General features: G+C 34.0%; 3 protein-coding genes across 4 annotated transcripts in view; 1 reads left to right on the forward strand and 2 right to left on the reverse strand.

Annotated features, from left to right (window-relative positions):
- Positions 1 to 2,015: 2,015 nt before the first annotated feature.
- Positions 2,016 to 11,297, reverse strand: Kto (mediator complex subunit kohtalo). The gene is made up of 13 exons (XM_070314193.1): positions 11,087 to 11,297; positions 10,349 to 10,957; positions 9,395 to 10,122; positions 8,515 to 9,295; positions 7,842 to 8,167; positions 7,105 to 7,636; positions 6,432 to 7,025; positions 4,606 to 6,320; positions 4,070 to 4,498; positions 3,514 to 3,994; positions 2,981 to 3,279; positions 2,681 to 2,842; positions 2,016 to 2,593 (listed from the first exon to the last, which is right to left on the reverse strand). The coding sequence occupies exons 2-13, from the start codon at positions 10,890 to 10,892 to the stop codon at positions 2,366 to 2,368; spliced, it is 6,819 nt and encodes a 2,272-aa protein (XP_070170294.1). The 5' UTR covers positions 10,893 to 10,957; positions 11,087 to 11,297; the 3' UTR covers positions 2,016 to 2,365.
- A 456-nt stretch (positions 11,298 to 11,753) lies between these two features.
- Tm9sf2 (transmembrane 9 superfamily protein member 2) lies at positions 11,754 to 18,548 on the forward strand. Of its 2 annotated transcripts, none has more exons than XM_070314194.1 (15): positions 11,754 to 12,134; positions 12,432 to 12,499; positions 12,623 to 12,716; positions 12,801 to 12,936; positions 13,435 to 13,556; positions 13,632 to 13,755; positions 13,849 to 13,988; positions 14,127 to 14,303; positions 15,145 to 15,301; positions 15,462 to 15,639; positions 15,760 to 15,919; positions 15,993 to 16,144; positions 16,227 to 16,338; positions 16,410 to 16,581; positions 16,654 to 18,548. In XM_070314194.1, the coding sequence occupies exons 1-15, from the start codon at positions 11,988 to 11,990 to the stop codon at positions 16,719 to 16,721; spliced, it is 2,007 nt and encodes a 668-aa protein (XP_070170295.1). In that variant the 5' UTR covers positions 11,754 to 11,987; the 3' UTR covers positions 16,722 to 18,548. The 2 variants fall into 2 exon arrangements, with proteins under 2 accessions (XP_070170295.1, XP_070170296.1); XM_070314195.1 differs by having other exon boundaries at positions 15,157 to 15,301.
- Positions 18,549 to 19,103: 555 nt separating this feature from the next.
- The window catches only part of LOC138943463 (uncharacterized), an 8,272-nt gene continuing 6,223 nt past the window's right edge, over positions 19,104 to 21,152 (reverse strand). The window contains exons 9-14 of the mRNA XM_070314317.1: positions 20,928 to 21,038; positions 20,653 to 20,854; positions 20,360 to 20,568; positions 20,052 to 20,276; positions 19,683 to 19,943; positions 19,104 to 19,406 (exon numbers count right to left, since the gene is read on the reverse strand). Coding sequence (XP_070170418.1) covers positions 19,287 to 19,406; positions 19,683 to 19,943; positions 20,052 to 20,276; positions 20,360 to 20,568; positions 20,653 to 20,854; positions 20,928 to 21,038 — 1,128 coding nt within the window. The 3' untranslated portion in view covers positions 19,104 to 19,286. The remainder of the gene's footprint in view (positions 19,407 to 19,682; positions 19,944 to 20,051; positions 20,277 to 20,359; positions 20,569 to 20,652; positions 20,855 to 20,927; positions 21,039 to 21,152) is intronic.

Here is a 21,152-nt window from a genome sequence, read left to right on the forward strand (position 1 = left end):
TTATAAGCAATAATTATTTCTTTAAAAATAGTTAAAGTTTAATTATATTTCGTCCTTGTTTGTTTAACTTTTCGACGATTTAAAATAAATATGATTCGAATTGAGAACTCACTCAATAAAATAGTCGAATCGCAGATCCGAATAATTAATATAACGATAAACTCCATGATATATTAATCTTTTATTAAATAAATAATCTATAATTTAAAATACTTGTATAAATTTAATATTCCGCTTATATATATGTATATATATGTCAATAGTACATAAAATATTTCAGCACCAAATAATCAATAACATTCAATCTCGGCAGCGTAAACAATAGCATGGTAATGTTTACATGCTTCGGCTTTATTATTTAGTCGCACGATGATACTCGAACGATAAAGTAATAGTACAAAACGATTCGTATCTTATCAAATTTCTTTTCTAAATGTGATCGCGACTATTATCGACACATAATTCCTATCATTTTAATCATTGCAATGAACAATTAATTAGTTGTTGATAAACGATATAAAACTGTATCGCGACAATAATAAAGTGCGTATCGCGTGTGATTGTTCCACGATCGGAAGTGCCGTACATCTTGCGATCGTTGTGTATACGATTATAATTCATAATTAATCGTATTTTCGCAAATGAGTGTGGGTGTGTTATAAGAAAACAGCAAATCGGAGCAAGAGAGAGAGAAGGAAGTTTGGGAACGGACGCACCAACAATATAATAATAACTTTTGATCTCATTTGAAAGAGAATTTAATTCTCTACAACTTTTGTTTCGTTACTCTTTGTTAAAAAAGACGCATACTTTCCCTGATATTTGTAAAAATGTAAAAAATAACTGAATAAGTCCATAATATTTCATTGCAATTTTGATCCACAATTATGAATTTAGCACGGACATACAGCAACCGGCCGTGGCATCGAAAAGTGAACCTGGCCATGTAGTTCCGCTGGCTCTAATAATTGTAAGATGGATCCAATTGACACTACTTATCAGCTAGAAAAAATATCTTACGAAAAACGGTGGCATGACCTCTATCTCAGGCTTCTTTCTGCTTGAAGAGAGAAGTTGCTTTTAGATGCAGATATTTAAAAAATAGCGAGTTTTCTCCTGCTTTCATCTCCGCATTGCATGTTTTAAATATCGTTGAATATGCACATAATTATTTTAATTGTCATAATAATATTTACATTGTCATGATATTATTTTGATCGCAGTGCATTTTTTTCAAACATTATCGAGCACACAGAAGCAAGTCGTCGATATTCAAATCGCGATGTAATAACGGTATAAAAGGTACTTACGATAGATGTTAATACATTTTATAAAATTCTTTCAAAAATTCTTTGCACATGAAACTCGTTTTTAAACATTAATAACAGAGAAAACTACTTACTTTTATGCGACTCCAATTATGTGTGTGATTTCTAATAGCAATTTCTATTTCTAAGAGCAATTTTTTTAATGAAATGCACTCTTGTTAAATACGTTCATTTTTATTATTAGTATATATGATTGATATTATAATATACAATTCTATGTAAAAAATATGATATACAAGTACCACTTAAATAATCATATAACAGTAACAATAAATTTACTTTGTGAGATACACAAGTTATAATACACATGATCTTAAACTATTTTCTTATCTTATACTATTTTAATCTTATGGTATTGATCACCTTATATTCGTTAATGTATGCTTTGGGAATTTTACATAATAACAATAATAATAATAATATTTTACGAGAACTTATATATAAAAAAAAAAATCTATTCTTTTACAACTTTTTTATATGATTACAAAGTATCAAGTCAATATATAATATGTCGAATAATTATTTAAACATAATTTTTTATACAAAAAATGATGAAAAATTTTCTATATATAGAATATAAAGAGAGTGCCATTTCTCTCTTTATATCTTCAATTTCTCAATTAAATATATATATATATATATATATATATATATATATATATATATATATATAATTTATGTGATCAAGACTACTGCAATAATTGTAGAAATATCCAATTAATAAAAATAATCATGACATTCGGCTTGATATGAGATTCATAATTTCGTAATTTCTCTATGTCAAACTATTATATTAAAAAACATAATAGCATCTCAACATTAAACATGTAAAAAATATTGACCGGTAAAAAAGATAGTAGCAAGTCTGATAAAAACATTTCTTTAGAACTTGCCTTTTGTTTTGTTGCAAACATGGCTTGTTCATTCAGCTTGCAACGTGAAATCCGGAATAAAATGATTTATTTCAATTAATTATACGCGTTTCTCAAGGACGTCTAATTAACAATCTAAATAAGTAGAATCCTTCGTCTATATTTTCAATAAGGTGGCGGTTGATGCTGATAGGAATGTTGTGGTGGTTGACTCAAGTGCCTCTGCAAATGCGTTACGAGTTGAGGAGTTGGTTGTTGGCCACCAGTACCGCTTTGTTGTTGTTGTTGCTGCTGCTGTTGTTGTTGAGCGGCCTGCTGCTGTTGCTGCTGCGCTTGCTGCTGCTGCATGGCCAACATTTGTTGCCTTATGCGTTGCTGATTAATCGCTTGTTGCTATATATGTAAAAATAATTAATAATAATAATTCACAAAATTCTTTAGAGATAGTATATTACTACCGATATATCTTAATTTGGATACCTGCTGGAACTGTTGATTTTGCTGCAAGCTTACATTGGTTGCTCCTACCCCCGTCACCCCAACTGCACCCGGTTTGCCAGCAGATTGTCGGTAAGGAGGAGCAGGTTGATTCTGAACACCTCCACCCATTGGTCCCATTGCATTCATTGTTACGTTTGGCGCCTAATTGAATAATGAGATATCTTTTTTACATTATCAATTTAAAAAATTTATAAATAAATAACGAATAGATCATATATTTGAGCTAATTATTTCTTATCTTATTAATATTAAATATTATAAATGTATTCTTGAATATACCTGTAAATAGGGCGGCCTTGCAGCACCAGGCTGCATTCTCTGTTGTGGCATATATTCTTGTCCTCTCTGCGGAGCCATCATTTGCTGCTGTTGGTTGAACATCATATTTTGTTGTTGATTCAGAATGCCTTGTTGCTGCTGCTGTTGAAGCAACTGCTGCTGCTGCTGCTGCTGCTGCTGCTGCTGCTGCTGTTGCTGCTGCTGTTGTGTTTGCTGTGGCGTTTGCTGCTGTTGTTGCTGTTGTTGTTGTTGCTGTATCATTTGCTGTCCACCATATCCTGCATAATTCTGATTCATACCTATAAAGAAAAATTGTCCTAAATTATGCTCGATTAAAATTGCGAAAACATCACTCTTTTTTTATTAAACCATAAGCTAAAAACGCAAATTATAATTTTTCATAACATGTCGCACTTTAATTTAATTTATTTAGCACATTTTAACACGTTAAAAAAATACTATTTTTTAATCCAGCATATTAGAGAAAGAGATATAGATTAACAGGTCTGCAAATCATATTTTTTTATGCATACCTTGTTGAATTCCAGCATATATTCCTTGTTGCTGTTGTTGTTGCTGTTGTTGCTGCTGTGCCGCGAACATGCTCTGTTGCGGATTTATACCTGGTGCCCCGTGTTGCGCTCTCAATTGTTGTCTGATAAACTGGTGCCTCTGCATTCCTTGGAATGCGCCCGGTCCGGCGACCGGCGTGGCATTCGGTGGCTGCTGCTGCGAGCCCATAAATTGAGTAGACGGTAATCGCAAGCGCAGCATGTTGGATAGAGCTTGCTTGGATTGATTATTCATCCCCGGTCTCTCATAACGCGGGCCACCGACCGGCGTAGGCGGCAACTGTTGTCCATACGCATACTGTTGTGCCGGTGTATGAGTCTGTTGATTGCTGTACCATTGCTGTTGAGGCTGCGGTGGTTGTCCAGTAAACATTCCGGGCTGTTGCGTAACGGGAGCCTGTTGATTGGCGAATGCCATTTGTTGCAACTGAGATGGTGGTTGCTGTTAATTATAAAAGAAAAAAATATTAAATTTAATAATATCTTATACTATATCATCGTATATAGCTAAACTCACCTGCATTTGCTGTGATATAGGCGTTGTGGGTGTAGCAGCACCTTTCGTACGTCTATTGTGTCGTTTATTTTTCATAGCTTTCCCTTTACCATTAGTACTAGCATTACCTACTCCGGCATTACCTACGCTACCACCAACTCGTCCTGGTGAATCAATGCTCATTGGAGTATCTGCTTTGCCAGGTTCTGATTCCTTCTTATCCGGTTCTAGATCTTCCGGTGGTAATGGCGGTGGATCCAGATAATGGCTAGCTTGACGAATTTGACTGTGCGTATGATATCGCAATAATTTGTGCGCGTTTTGATATGTAAGTGGTTTACGTTCCAATCGAACAGCTCTGAACCAAGCCCAGGAAAGCGGTGCAGGATTCTTATGACCTTCTAAGAGTTCCCACGCCGACACTCTTTGAGAATCGCATACTTGCAATCCCTAATTTCAAAAATATAACACATTATATACTTTAAAAAGAACATAATGTTTTTATGTGATATGAAAAGAAATATTTTGTGTCAAAAATATCAATCAAATAAATGTACCTGTTTTTTATCGATGCTGTCAAATCCAGCAATCTTGTTGCCTTTAGTATCAGTCAAACATCCGACCGGTTCGCACGTGATAACTTCCATAGCCAACTTCGGTAACGGTAGGAGTTGTCTAACAAAACGAATACTCGGAGAATTTCTATCACCCAATTCTTTCTTTAATTTTTTCATTAAATTTTGGTAGTGCTTTTTATTTTCGTCTTTTTCAGACTGCGAATCTGATACTAAAGTAGAGTGGATTAGCGTTGCTAGCATATCTATAACGGTTGTGAAAAGTTCTGCATTATTATTTAAATCTATAACACCATAGCTGACCAATTGAACTAATAAAATTGCCCAATCCGTCGTAGCAGTCGTATTCCTCTGTATTGTGTCAAATACACCTCCGACGAGACTAAATCTTAATTGCAGTGCATCTTGTAATACTTCTCTGGTTTTAGGATCTTCAGAGCCAATATGCTTCTCCTCCTTACTAGTATTCAAAAACTGTGATAACTGTGAATGTAGTGATGTCAATAAGCCTTCTCTTTGATCATCTTGACCTTTCAGACATGTTAATACCAATGATAAAAACGGCTGATGATTGAACAAAGAGGGCGATTTGGATCTACCTCTCTCGCGACCAGCTGTTTTCGACCAATTACCAGATTCTAATACCTGCCCTGCTACTTTAAGAACTCTGCCTTGTACCGCACTCGGTAACTTAGAAACTAACGGAGCAACTAGCCATATAGAACCCGATCTTTTATCAGGTTTGCTACTCAAAGTATTATTCAACTGAAAAACGTCAATTGCAGCTTTTGCAACTGTATCCAACCACTGAGAAAGATCATTGCAGCCTGGCGCGAATTGTTTGTACATAAGCTGTAAATCTAGCCACGACATTCTCAGGCTCCATTGCTCCAGATTTTCCAAAATATTCGTAATATGAGTTTTCTGATCTATAAAAGCTTCGGTCGGAGTATCAGGATAACAAATCATATGTAATAATTTTTGCGCCTGTCGTGGTATCAACATATTATCCAGCAACATATCTTGATGACAGAGTTCTTCCGGATTTTGCAAACATCTTTCTAGCACCCATTCCTGACTACAGATCTGACGTAAAACATGATGAGCAAAATCGGAAAATCCCTTAACATTTTCCGTTGTCATGCCGGCGCTACTGCTGGACGAAGACATAGCCAGATCGAGACCGAGATCATCGCCGCCACCCAAGATATCACTAGTTCCTAGAATGTGGCTGATAGATAATTCGCCGGCTCCGCTACCACTCACGCCGACTCCGACCCCGACGCTGGCCGGGCCGCCTCCTTTACTGGAATGACTCAGAGGTATATCAACTTTCTTCGGGGGCTGCTTAGTGGCCGTAGCATCCCCTACGACTAATATAGCTTTGAGCACCGCCAGTACTGGCCCTACTCTTATATTATTATGTGCAGCTGCCAATAAGTGTCTATCACAGCTCAATTTTATGCTATAACCTCTTGTATTTCCACTTGGAAGTGGATGGGGACTCGTGCTAACCGAGTATAAAGCCGGCTGCGGACATTCGACAGTTTTGAATAGTCTCAACAATAAATGACAGGTTAAACGCGCACCCGCTTCTGCTTCAATATCGATATCGCCACGACCATCATTACAAGTTTTCACCAATGATGGTAATGCTATGTGCACAACAAAATCTTCCAAAGAGAAACAGTGCCTTGCTGTAAATATAATAAATCACTGAATCATAAAATGTACTAAATATTATATAAGTATTATTATGATATCTTATATTTAATAATCACAAAATATAATACCTTATTACAACTTACCGATTAAAATTGATGTGAATATAGCCAGAGAATTGTGTATACTCAAATCTTGTACATCGACTTGATTTAACACATCGATATAAAAAGCAGAACTATTAGAGGAACAACAAAGTGCCATAAGTACTCCCAACCATTCAGCATTGAGTGCATTGCAACATGCAGTTAATTCCGCACAAGTTATAGCAATGTCATTGAGTTTATCGTTATCAGTTTCACTACAGACTGCAACAATTGCATTGCAAACGAAACTATAACGATTGGCCGGCGTTTCGTTTAATTGTCTCGCCCATTGCGGCTCAATTTTTCCACCTCTTCGTGGACTAGTAAAAACATCCACCATAAATTGCGAATTATAAACGTGGCTCGAAGGCGTTGGTTGCAATGTGCTATAGAGAGCAGCACGAATTTTCGGATAAGCGTTACTAAATGCCTCCACTCCATGCGATTTCGTTTTCAAAAGGGAACATGTCGAATATAAGTCATACAAATGCGCTAATACGCATCGTTCAGCGGAGCTGCAATCACTTGGATTTGAAACATGCTTCACTACTTTGCACAGTAAATCAAACACTGCTGTCGTCTGCTCAGGTGATACTGTAACAATCATTTAAATGTAAAATGAATATACACATATCATAATTTAAACATATATACAAAATAGTAATATACTTACATAACAAACAACAGTGATATCTTCTTAATACACCAACCACATACAAACTCAGATTTGTGGTATAACTTCGAACTAATTGACTATTTCTAGTTGTCAATTGGGCCTCTACTTCTGGTAACTCTTTTAGGATTTGTATACAAACGTCGATTAGGCCATATATATTCAACGCTAATTCCATCAAATCAAAAAGAAAAGCTACATGTTCATGAACTGGTAAGTAGGATGAACCAGATAATGCAAATGTGTTAAGCATTTCTATAACTTGTGTTGCACATTGCCAAGTCACAACGTGTTGATCAAAATAGCTTAGATTTTGAAATTTCATAGTGACAGCTTCAAAGTTAAATTCACTTCGAGAATGTTTCTTCACTTTACCACCCTCTGCAACATCAATACTAAATTTCTTGCCAAATAGTTTACATACTTCTTTTGTCATTTTCTTCACAACATGTCTAGCCTCGTCTCTGACACGTCCAACACCATAAAGTAATACATGTCGCTGATTACAATCGTGCTGACTACATGTTTCGTCCTATATCAATAAATGTTTATAAATTATATGTGAAAAGGTTTTCAATAATATTAAGAACATTGTATTAAAAGTATTTGTACATATAATCTGTGTCTAAACAATTTCAACAAGCATATAAGGGATATCAAATATATGAGGCTGCAATTTGATCTAACAATTTGTTGAAACTGTTTAATGAAAATATTAAAAAAAAAAAAAAAATTACTTGTGGCAGAGGGAAATGGGTAGTATACAGTAAATGCCTGCTATGACTTGATGGCATCTTTGAATCGAGACTTTCATGACCTCCATGTCCAGTCAATGCATCCTCTTTGGGACTGTCTGGTGCATCCATACTATTTTGTTGATCTTCTTTAATATGCTGTAATATTTTATCTAAATCGTCATCAATTTTACTGTCATCATAATCCATAGTACGCCCATGATCTGGTACTTCCAATTTAGTCGGTTTTAAATCTATACCCGGAAAGAGACTATCTTCATCGATTGGTTCCCTGTTACTGGGTGTTCCAGGTTTGCTAGCTGCTGGACCTTAAGACAATAATTTTATAATTGATTAAGTATTTTAATAATTTCTAAAAAAATATTTTATAGAGAATAAGATAAAAAAAATGCCTATTGTTTAATGCTTCTCTCAGAAATATCTTTAAAATATACTTTGAATATATTAACACGTTTCTTTCGTGTTTTATTGTTATGTTAATACACTTAACGCGCGAGATGTTATCAGAGACGCATATTTCTTGATTTTAAAATCCATATATAATTTAAATATAATGTTTGTAAATATATATATAATTTAATTTTTCTTTATAATCACAAACTCTCTGAGAAACATATACAAACAAATAATTTTTAGATGCATATATTGCTATTACCTTGTATAAGATCACCTCTTGAAATAAGAGTACACATGTACGCATCGTGTGAGAAAACGTCGTGCCTTATTAATTCTGAGAACAGATGAACTAAATTCGTAAACTGAGCCTTGGGTTGAGTTGAAGTATTATCCAATACTGGTGCGTCCATATCCAAAAATTTCATGAGCAGAGGTTGAAAGATAGGAAGTACAGGCGGACTTCCATTACTGCATGTACTGTCTTTGTCATCATTATCATTAATCTCACCAGTAGCTTCACTTTGTCTCTTTTCAAGAAGCTTAGCGACCGCCATTGCTCTATGTTCTCCCCAACGTTCAGCGCTTACAGCCCATTCGCACAAAATTTCAACTACTGCTGAATCCTGTTGTGGATTGTATTCTATCTTTGTATCACGTTCGTTACAGCTATCTTTCGGGGGTGACGTAAAGATTTTCGCATACAACGTATCAAGTGAATTAGAGGCATCCATTCTATCAAAACTATGCCGATCGAGAGCGTCCAGTGCAGCCAAAACTTTAGTAGTTGTTGTTCTAGCACTACTCTGTTGCCATTTGTCACATGACCATCTACCTTCCGCTGCTTGAGATCGTGCTCTTATATTTTCCTGTGCTATTTTGAGTTGTTTCATTGTAGGATTGCCGGAACTTGCTGGTGGACATGGCAATGCTGTAGGAGGACACGATAAATAATCTAAGGGTGATCCATTCAAAACTGATGGAGCCTTTCCCTCGCCAACGCTATTCCAGACCAATGCTGTGGGACACTCCAATGTTATGACCTAACATTGAATAAATTTCTTATTTAATACTGCAATAATTGCAATAATTTAATGTATAAATTAATGATATATACTAAAGAATAGTAATATTTCATTCACCTGTATTATAGTAGATAAACTGTAAATTATATCTCTGTGATGCGCACAAGTCAAATAATCATTAAAAGCAATTGTCAAAGGATTCAATGGTCCTTGGATAGCAACAGTAGTGTCTTTACTGCTATTAACTTCGTTCTTAATGACAGAAGGACTCTGAGGATTGTTGTTACTTTCAACATTATTGCACATATGTGCCAATTTACGGCAGCACAAATATGCTAATCGTCTAGCTAATAATTCAGATTGTATAAATTCTTCTAAATATTGCAGAGCCAATGGTAATAGAAGCTTTAATATACCATCTTCCGAGGGCGAAGATCTAATCTTATCTAATAATTCTAGGATCCATTGTAGTAACTCTTGTCTGTCTAGCAAGCCTTCCTCAAACATGTATTTAGCTAACTGTACACAATAGTGCCATTGTTTAAGCGCTAATTTATGTTCTTCATTCATTGTATTGCCTGTTATAGGCTGACTGCTCGAAGTTGGTGTGGATGGTTGATTATTGACAGAATTGTTATTATTGCTTGCATTATTATTAACATTGTTATTATTACTATTGTTGTTGTTACTGCTATTATTTGTCACAGCAGTTCCATTACTGTTACAGGAATTGTTTGTTGTACTATTATTGTTGCTGGTATTGGATACATGACTGCCCATATGATAGTACTCTTGCAGCTTAGATAATTGGTCTTTCAAAAATTTTATCAAGGTACCTGTCCATTCTACAAGAGGAAAAACAGCAATGTTCAATATTCTTTATAATAAAAAAAATTTTATACAAATTCTTATTAAGTTATGATTGCAAACAATAAATCTAAAATAATTCCGTAAAATTCCACAAAATTGTCAATAAATCATTTAACTAATTAATTCTCTTTTTTATCAGTTTAATCAGAAACTACAATAGCTATATTTCCTAACGATACATAAAATAAAGTTGTGTTTTACCTGTGGTTGGATCAGGTAACTGACGCTTCTTTATCTTGGCTTCTGAAACTGCAACCGTATAAGCTGAACTAAGCTTGATGAACCAAGCTGCTCTCAGCATTGGCACTTGATATTCGCAGAGCATCATAAATATCTCTTCCTTTTTATTGAAATTTGGTGCTTTCTTCGCGAGAGCGACCAGCGGCTTGCTGCCCGAAAGATCTTTAAACCATGCTTCAATACCGTTTTTAGTTCTAGCTGTCACTGGCCAAAAGTTGTCTTTGGGATTAATCTGCTGTCTCTTTCTACCAGTATCGGGCATCGTCGCGAGTTCCTCTTTTTTCGCAAGAATCGCATTAAAATACGCGCCGACTTTGGCGGCAGTGACATTGGAGCTCCTAGCCGTTCCAAATTCATCCGCGAGTTGAGGTATAGTGGTAAAGCCATGCTTGACATTTGTAAGCGAAAGCTCGTCCTCCTTTTGCTTGGGCTCTTGGGGATAAACGTCCGGAGGACCCAGCCTCGGCCTCTTCAGTGGCCTTTTCTCGTACAATATGCCCATCATAGTACAATTGTATGCAAAAGATCGTTAGAGCATGTACACGATCGTAAACATCATCGCTGTGCTAACTACGTAAATAGAACTTTGATACTTGTAAATTGCGAATACATATACGCATGATATTTATTAATCGACGTTGCAAAATTTACATTTATGCACATCATCGCGATTTTAATGAGACTTGCTAGACGACGTACCGACGCCGTTAAGATCACTGTATCACCGCCGCATCACTGACATTGGTCGAAAACTGATTTGTATGATCGAAGGATCAAAGTTCGTCACGAACGAATCCCTAATTGTGGTTTACATTGCATTTACCTTACTATTTTTTTTCTTGAGATTTATACAATTGCTCACAAATGTAGTTTATATATGTATTATATTGTAGAAATTTCAGCTGTTATCAGCTGATGTCGGCTGGTTCGATTCGTTCATATATTATCCAGTATCATGATAGTATGTTGGAAGATTGAATCTGAAAAATATAATACATATGAAACTCGATTGCCAACGAAACTTTCTGATTGGTCTATCCAGTAAAAATCTCTAAGCACCGGTCGTTGTGAATGGTGTGCGTCATCGCTTCTCGCGTCAACTAAAGTGGCGTTTACAATAAAGATTTTAACCCCTAAGTCTTAAGAAATTGACTAATCACAGTCGAGTATTCTTCTCATACTTAACTGTGATTGGTCAATTTCTTAAGACTTAGGGCTTAAAATCTCTATTGTAGACGCCGCATAAACGGCGCGAAATTCAAAACTGACAATAGCGCCGATTTAAGGACGATAGGCGGAGAAGAGGGGGGGGGGGGGGGGCGAGGCGTAGAGAACTGGGGTGATTATTAGTCACCAGTCACCAGACAGAGACTCGTCGTCGCGCACTTCGTGACGTGTCATGGCAGAGCTCGAGATGTGATACGCGTTTGCGTGTGCTCGCGACGACGTTTCGCGCAATCCCTCGTAAACGAAAGAAACCCGCGGTGTGTATGATGCGATCGGACGCTTTTATGTAGGAGAATATATACTTTACGCAGGAAACGCGAACGTTGGACGACAGAAGATTTTAAGAACAGTCATTGCGTCGACGACGACGGCGATGAGAACGACGACGACGACGACGACGACGACGGCGACGGCGATCTTTTATACGCTATGCGTATTTCACGGTGCTACGGCCTTCTATTTGCCCGGCCTGGCGCCTGTGAATTACTGCAAGGTCGGCGAGACTACTCCAACCTGCAAGGTATGTGTATATAAGAATTGCGGCCGGTTGGTTATGATCGTGATGGATCATGGATGTTTCGTATCATCATTTGATGCACTTGCGCGCATACATTATGTCCTTTATCTTTTTTACGCACTAAATTTTATCTACATTTTTTATCTTTTGTTAATCTCATATCAAATATTTAATATATAAATTGCAGTATCTTATTTCTTTATGATTACATATCTTTTTTTAATATATATATCGCGAATTAAACTTTATGATTTTTATCTAAATTTTATATATATATATATATATATAAATCTGTTTCAGTCTGATGTCAAACTGTATGTAAATCGTCTAAACACGGAGAAATATGTCATACCATATGAATATAGTCAGTAAGTATAATACTATAATATTTGTGATCTGTTTTTTTTTTTTTTTTTTTTATTACATTTTTCTAATATAAAATATATCACTTTTGTAAGCATTTTTTAATATTTTATAAAACTTTAATCTAGTTTTGATTTCTGCTTGGGGGATGATGAACAATCTCCAGTTGAAAACTTGGGACAGGTTGTATTTGGAGAACGTATACGTCCGTCTCCATACAAGGTAGAAACAATAAGATCTAAGATCAATTTTTTTTAAAGCTTGATTTCTGAAGATATCGATTAAAATATGTTATTGTATTTTTAGTTGGAATTCTTGAAAGATATCAAGTGTGAAAGCGCTTGTATAAAAACATATTCAGGAGGTGATGAAAAATCTGAACAGAATTTGCAGTTATTGAGGAAAGGGATAGCAGTCAATTATCAACATCACTGGATTGTTGGTAAAGTATCAAAAAGCTTTGAATAGTTAAAAATATATTTAGTATCAATTAAAATCACTTTTTTTGGATATTTTCAGTTACAATTATTTTCTATATAATGCTATTTTATTAATATCTTAGAAAGATATTATATTATTCATGTAATTATGTTTTTATTTTTAAAAATTTAAAGAAAAAGAAAAGAGGGAAAAATAATAAATGTGAGCGAAATTATATTGAGCTCTCGTGCTGTAATGTACAGAAATATATTCATTTTAAAAATAATGCATTTATCTCATATATATTTATTGAGTTGTTATTTTATTATAAATCATTACTTATTAATTTATTTTTGTTGTTTCTCTATTATTATTGATTAACAAATTTTTATAAAGAAAAGATTATTGTATAAATAATTCTCCTGAAAAGTACAGTTTTGCAATTATAATACTTTTTATTATTATCTGTATTTTTATGAAAACTCTCTAATATTCAATTAATGCGTTCCATTTCTGTCAGATAACATGCCAGTAACATGGTGTTATCAGTTAGAAGATGAGCGACAATATTGCAGTACTGGCTTCCCTATGGGTTGCTACTCCAAAGAGTCTAGATCTCAGCTAGACACTTGTACTATACATGTTAGTATAGAACGAGTTATTGAATTCTTTTCATATTATGAAAACATTAAATTTAATATTTCTTTATGCTGTTAGGGTCCATACAACAAACCAAAAACTTACTATTTGTTCAATCACGTGAATCTTACTATAACTTATCATAGTGGTGCTAAAGAAGAATGGGGATCAAACTTTAAGGAAAATGGTGGTCGTATCATATGTAAGTATTTGTAAACCAAAGATCCAGTTTTTAGTATCATTTAATTACATATTAATGAATATTGCATTAATCATATGAGTGTATTTTTAATAGCTGCAAAAGTAGTGCCTCACAGTATTAAGCATACCGGTCCAATTGATTGTGAAAGTCAAATACCATTAGAGATACCAGCCAATGAGCTTTCAGGTGGACAATCAATTGAAGTGACATATACATATTCCGTTAAATTTGTGGTAAGTCTTTACGAATATGAAATAATATGATAACACAAGAATATCTTAATAATAATTTACAAAATTTACTTATTCTTTATTTTATTATTTTATTTAATGTACACATAATTTATTATCATATATTTGTTATTATTTCAGCAAAATAACACGATCAAATGGTCGTCCAGATGGGATTACATTTTAGAATCGATGCCACATACAAATATTCAGTGGTTTAGTATTCTTAATTCACTGATAATCGTTTTGTTTCTCTCTGGCATGGTGGCTATGATAATGCTTCGTACATTGCACAAAGATATCGCACGATATAATCAGGTACTTATATATTACAATCTTACATAACTTTGTACTCAAATAGCTTAAATATTTTTTATAACTTTATAAATATTTTTAAATAGCTTTAATTTTTAATATAGCTGCACTTAATCTTCCCTATACATATTTATTTTATTACAAAGTGAATACTGGAAATACATTTCTGGGAGTCTTTCTAATAATAACATTACTTGACAATTCAATTATCTTAAATTGAAATATATTAAAAAGATATGATTAAAAAAAAAAGGTGTTTTTTTTTTATTAAAGATTTTTTTATTAAAGATTTTTTATTAAAGATTTTATGCACAAGCACGCACCTATATAATATTGTATATACACATGCACGCGCGCACGTGTGTGTTTATGTTTGAAAGTTTTTGAATAAAATTATTAAAATTCTAAAGAATTGTTCAAAAATATGTTTTAGAAAAATGCACTACATATAGTATCATAAATACTTCGAAGTATTTTTTGATTGACCAATCAAAACAAAGAAATCTTTGTTCCATTTGTTCCGATTGATCAAATTCAAACATCAAATGGAACACACCCATAAATTTATATGCTCTGATGGTTTTTGTAAAAAACTTTCCACTTATATAATAAGTTTTATATTTTCTCAAAATTTAGTTTCATTGGATTATGCCCTTTTAATTCAATAATTTTCAAATATTGCATATCCTATACTAATAATAAGAAATGCTTTGAATAACTTGGCTTGATTGCAATAAACTTTTATAGAACAATGTAACATATTTTATGAAAAGGTGAAGGTAACCAAACGTTTTCTTCACTTTTACAAAATTGTGATCCGTTTGTCTGTGTTGTGATAACGCAGGCCTACTTCCAGATAGAATCAGGAGAGGATGCACAAGAGGAGTTCGGATGGAAACTGGTACACGGCGACGTATTCCGCCCTCCGCGTAAAGGAATGTTGCTTTCAGTTCTGCTTGGATCTGGTGTTCAAGTGTTCTTCATGACGTTAGTTACACTAGGTAGATCGTATTTGTAAAATCAATAAGGTGTTAAATTTAAGATTATTTTAGAATTTCGAAAAATTTCAGTTTAACATATATAATTAGATTAAATTCATGCATTAATTATTTTCCTTTTATCTCTCTCAAACAACAAATTACAAATATTATAATTCTATAGCATTCGCTTGCTTGGGATTCCTCTCTCCTGCTAACAGAGGCGCGCTGATGACTTGTGCGATGGTTTTGTATGTTTGTTTGGGAACCACTGCGGGATACACAGCCGCTCGGATATATAAAAGTTTCGGTGGAGAAAAATGGAAATCCAATGTCTTACTTACATCCATGCTTAGTCCTGGGTAAAACTTACATTATTTATAAATTTATCGATTTTTCTGCATTTGAAATAAGATGGTCTCTCTTTTATTACTTATATTCGAGTCATAGATATATATTACAAGATTATATATCTTTTTCAGAATCGTGTTTAGCTTATTCTTTATAATGAATTTGATATTCTGGGTGAATGGAAGTTCAGCTGCAGTACCTTTCAGTACTTTAATTGCACTTCTAGCATTATGGTTTGGAGTATCAGTACCATTAACATTCATCGGCGCCTATTTTGGCTTTAAAAAAAGAGTAATTTTGATTTATATTATTTTAATGTAATATATGCAAATAACTATTTATAATATTATGAATAATGCCACAGGCTTTGGAACATCCAGTGCGAACGAATCAGATTCCTCGACAGATACCAGAACAAAATTTTTACACACAGCCAGTACCTGGTGTCATAATGGGTGGCGTCTTACCGTTCGGTTGCATATTTATACAGTTATTCTTCATACTTAATTCTCTTTGGTAAGTAGATTTTTACGCACAAATATATATGCGTGTGTATATCTTTATTAATAAACATTCTCTCTTATAAAACATTTTTTAGGTCAAGCCAAGTATATTATATGTTCGGATTTCTCTTTTTGGTTTTCCTTATACTCGTTATCACATGTTCCGAGACGACGATTCTACTCTGTTATTTCCATCTTTGCGCAGAGGTAAATATATAATGAGGACAACTGAATTTCTTTTGTTAAATATCATATGATGTGAATAAAATTGTTTACAGGACTATCATTGGTGGTGGCGCAGCTTTCTCACATCCGGTTTTACTTCTGTCTACTTGTTAATTTATTGTATACACTTCTTTGTCACTAAATTAGATATTGAAGGCGCCATTTCTACGTTCCTGTATTTCGGATATACATTTATCATGGTTTATTTATTCTTTCTTTTGACTGGTGGGTATTATTTATTATATGAACAACTACAGTATTTAAGAAAACGAAAACAATTATGATTTTTTTTTCCAGGTTCCATCGGTTTCTTCGCCTGTTTTTGGTTCGTACGCAAAATTTATAGTGTTGTGAAGGTTGATTAAATAAAACTGATGGGAGAACAATGCCTGTTTGATGAATGTGGTAAAATTTGTGCGAAACTGATCGAAACAAGAATGAGCGATAGTCGATATTATATAAACTGGCATTAGGACAAAAAAATTTGTTGCGATAACAATGCGCGAATATTAGTATACTCTTCGCGTCATTATTGTTGAAAGCTCGTACCTTAAGTATTCCCTTTCTAAAAAAAGGCATGAAACCTCGAACTCGAATATATCGAAGCGTTGAAGCTTCTTTTCCGCGATGCTGATTGGCTGTCTCGCTTGTGCGCTGCGACTTCGTGTTATTTGCAACTGTCAAATCATGCGAATATTGACAGTTTGACAATTTGTGAAGAAAAAAGTTAAAAAAATTGGAAAATATCCATAAATAAAAGCGCACGCGCAACGCGCGCCTGTGTTCTAGTTATCATAAATAATAAATGTGATTTATTTTATTAATACAAAAGAGATAATTTTCGGATACACATTGTCTTGCATTATCGACTATCAAACATTCTTGAGAAATATTTTCCCGAATAAACGTCTAACGTACATCATACATATTGATGTATGTTTCAGATATTCGCAAAAATTAACTATTGCATAAACATTTTATTTTACTTATTCGTTTCTGAAACACTTGGAAAAATGTTATATAGTGTGCAATCACGACAAGTTTTGGGTTTAATATCTCATAATATTAAATCTTCGATGCTATATAAAAAATCTGATCAGATTATTTACCATTTATTAATACATTTACCATTATAAAGAAATACAAAAATAATGTCTTTGTATTAAAAATTGATAAAAATATTAATAGTGGGATACATAAGAGAAAAGTTCGTAAGTACAATTCAATTGAATGAAACGAGTATGTCGTCGTGTTTTCCAAATTATATAAATTTACATAAGTAAATGTACAAATTGAGAACCAATCTAATAATTAAATTTTAATTCTCTCTAAGTCTCTCTTCATTTTTTCTTCGTTGTTATTATTAGTATTATTTGTAACCGTGATATATATTTAATAATTGATATATATATATATATATATATATATATATATATATATACTTTCTGTATTTAGATTTTATAAATTAAATAATTAAAATAACTACAATGTTAGCGTTGGCATCGACGAGGTATTATCTCGTCGGTGGTAATGTTATTAAAAATATAAATAAAATTATCGATAAGTTTATATATTTTACAGAGATGTTTATTCGCTTTTTTTTTTTTTTTTTTTTAAAGGAATTAAATACAATTTTACAAACAGACAATAGGCGGTTCTTTGTTTTAAGCATAAATGTATTTACTTATCCATGTTTTTCTCAATTTTTCGTCTACAGATGAATAACAAAGTTTTTGATAGGTGTATTGTAAAAAGTAAGCGGTAAATGTATTTCTATATATCCTACTAGTGTGTATTTTCTTTTTTGTTTAAGATTTATTAATAATTTTACATGTGTCACACTATGGAATATCGATTATATTTACATATATGTCTTCGTTCTGCGCTAGTCTATCGCACAATTAAAACACTGACGCGACGTTTCCAAATGTAGCCACTACCAAAATTGAATGGTTGGTAGTTGTCCAGCTCGCGAAGATCGAAATAGATGGAGAAGAATATTTAATGCAGAGACAGTTTCTTTTTCATCCATCGAACGATGTTCGAGACAACATGTTCACAACAATGTTGTTCTATAGTTGGAGCGGCAGTAAATCCCAATCAGATTGCGTCGTATCCATTCAAGTGTACTTGTCAATGTTCCATTTGTAAACAAAAAGAAACAAGAAAAAAGAACGAAGAAACGAAAATTATTCAATCATAAGTGTCAAGTCTATTCCACATTCGACATATGTCTCGTCTATTTTCTTCAAAGCTTCCCACGTTGTAAAATATATCATATGGATACTGCGAGCAGATGTGTCTCTCACATATGGTCTTAATGACGTAGAGATCGTAAGTCAGTATCACCTGCTGTGGTCGATGCAATACACAGTATCACTACACCATGTCTGATCTAATTATTGGCTCTCTGTGGGATAGATAAATGTTGACCTGTAAGAAGTACGGTTTAATTCTAACACATGAGGAAAGGAATTGGAAGGATTCTTGATAATCATGCAATAGTATCATCTGTAAGTGACTTAAAATCAAACTGAGAAAGGAAATATGAAAAAATAAAATAGAAATAGGATAAAGAGAGAAAACAATACAAGAACTATTATGCAAACAAATGCTCAAAATTGATGTTCTCATCCTTATCAAAAAATAAGATCAGAACATAAAAGTAATGAATGTTGAAATGTTAATTTATCATTTTGGATGTTCTCGATATATATATATATATATATATATATATATGTACATATATATATATATATATATATATCTGTGATAAGTAACATACAATAGTAAAAAATAATAGGATTTAAAATTACAAGATTGATTGAGGAGATAGAATGAATTGATTAAAGCTGAATCAAGTTTAGGTTTGGGTCAAATTGGGTCAAGGGAAAGATAGGTGTATCGTTTCCGACGATACTTTATATTTTTTATTTTCTTGGACTACGTCGACGCCGGCCATCCCTGTTTCTGTCAGCACGTCTCATCTCTTCTAATCTGCGCGCGTGTTCGGCCATATGTTGCCGTCGCATCTCTTCCTTGACAACTATCTGCACACACAATCGTTCAAAATTTTATAATAATATTTCATCGTCAATCCATTTATTTATTTGATAGTCACAGTTTCCCGGAATGAAAAATATTTTCAATCAATCGACAAAATGAAAGGTTGAGTAATGAAATTGTAACACAATTTTCAAAAGGATATGTTATTGTACTTTATATTTAAAACTTTATTCTATTAAATATTTTATAATGAAGAACTTCTACATAAATACCTTATCGTTATTTCTTATAGCTTTTTAGTGTTCACTGGATTTACCAACCTGCTCATTCGTAAGCGGCAGCCAATATATACAAGGTGTCGCCTTCGTCTTTCTAAAGAGATCATCTAGGAGCTTGGCTGGCGGTGGATCATCCTCCTTCTTCTTGAATTTACGAGCCGGTGCCGATAAATGTGCGTCCAATGCTGGACTCCGACTCCTCGCTCGTCGCTTCTTGTCGTGCTCCTTTTTCTCGCGTTCCTTCTCTCTGATGTGCTGTTGACCATCCTCTTTGCCCAAATCCCATTCTCTCACTACAGTCACCTAATATATGAACATGTTTCGTTGAATTGATCCAAGATGCTCCGATATTTTAAGCAGTATCATAAGCGAGATAACATAAGTTTTTATTTTATTTGTGAAACTTCTTACCTTAGTTGTGTTGATTTTTTCATCGCGACCCCAATCTTGCTGCCATAGATCGGACGAGAGTGGTTCGGCTTTGCGAGCGATTGGTTGTTCCTTGGATGATTCCCGTGCAACTTCCATGTCCTCCTTCGTAGCATACTCCACATGGAGCTTCTTCGGATTCGACATAGGCCACGAGATTCCGTGAAGCGCCTGCCTCGTTTCAAAAGCTTGATCCTCGTTGGTATACTATTATGTCAGAATAATGATGAAGTATTGGGCTCTACAATTAATTGTGGTAATTGTAACATTCTATATTTATATAATCGCACCTCAACAATGCATTTGGACTTAATCCGATCCATCCAGAATCCGTTCTCCACGATGGTGCCGGTACGTGAAAGAAGCTCCTTGATCTGATTTAATGTAAAAGGGCGAACTAGATTATTGATCAGGAGAATGTTGGTAGGTTTAGACGTAGGCGGACTTGGTGATTTCACGTGCGGCATTTCCTTCACGATCGATATCTTCCGCCTCGCTGCTGTGTAGGAAGAATTGAAACATTGCATTGATTCATCTCAGGTAAAAATTTGATTCTAACAAATTACGAATATGAATTACATACCAATGTGATTATCCGCTTTTCCATTGCCCTTTTTAGCAGTGCCATTCTTCTGTAAGTTTTCGTCTATTATTTTATTATCATTTGTACTGTCACTGGAATTGTGCCGTTTATCGTTACTTCTATGACGATCTTTGTCTTCGTCGTCATCTTTCGAGAGACGAACTTCGTTGATAGATAATGGTTTTGCACCCGGTACCAACGCCTATCACGATATTATCGTTATTGAATTTTGATATTCAAAAATGAAAATGAGACGCATAATAAAAGGAAATTACCTTGAGTGAATCAGTCGAGATAGAGAACGAGGGTGCAGTATCTGTAGAAAGCGCAGTTCCCCATCGACGTTTCCTCGGCACACATTTCGGTTCTTGTTCGCTGCCGTTTTCCTGAAACACGTATATCATTCACGTATAATACAAATTTACAAGAAAAAAAAAAAAAATCTTTCACAACATTAATATAGCATTAAACATCAGTACTCTGCGTTGATACCACTGCTT

Source organism: Polyergus mexicanus, unplaced genomic scaffold (genome assembly GCF_030449975.1).
Source record: "Polyergus mexicanus isolate NDT 795.1 unplaced genomic scaffold, iyPolMexi1.0 SCAF_26, whole genome shotgun sequence".
In the NCBI taxonomy this organism is placed as follows: domain Eukaryota; kingdom Metazoa; phylum Arthropoda; class Insecta; order Hymenoptera; family Formicidae; genus Polyergus; species Polyergus mexicanus.

What these genes read in the sequence shown, in the direction of transcription:
- Kto (XM_070314193.1), bottom strand. Translation starts at nt 10,892, where the DNA reads ATGATGGGCATATTGTACGAGAAAAGGCCACTGAAGAGGCCGAGGCTG. An exon ending in ATATCACTGTTGTTTGTTAT is followed by an intron (nt 7,026 to 7,104) that starts GTAAGTATATTA and finishes TGATTGTTACAG; the next exon opens with TATCACCTGAGCAGACGACA. An exon ending in ATTCACATCAATTTTAATCG is followed by an intron (nt 6,321 to 6,431) that starts GTAAGTTGTAAT and finishes TTATATTTACAG; the next exon opens with CAAGGCACTGTTTCTCTTTG.
- Tm9sf2 (XM_070314194.1), top strand. Translation starts at nt 11,988, where the DNA reads ATGAGAACGACGACGACGACGACGACGACGACGGCGACGGCGATCTTT. An exon ending in TCAACATCACTGGATTGTTG is followed by an intron (nt 12,937 to 13,434) that starts GTAAAGTATCAA and finishes CATTTCTGTCAG; the next exon opens with ATAACATGCCAGTAACATGG. An exon ending in CATGACGTTAGTTACACTAG is followed by an intron (nt 15,302 to 15,461) that starts GTAGATCGTATT and finishes ATAATTCTATAG; the next exon opens with CATTCGCTTGCTTGGGATTC.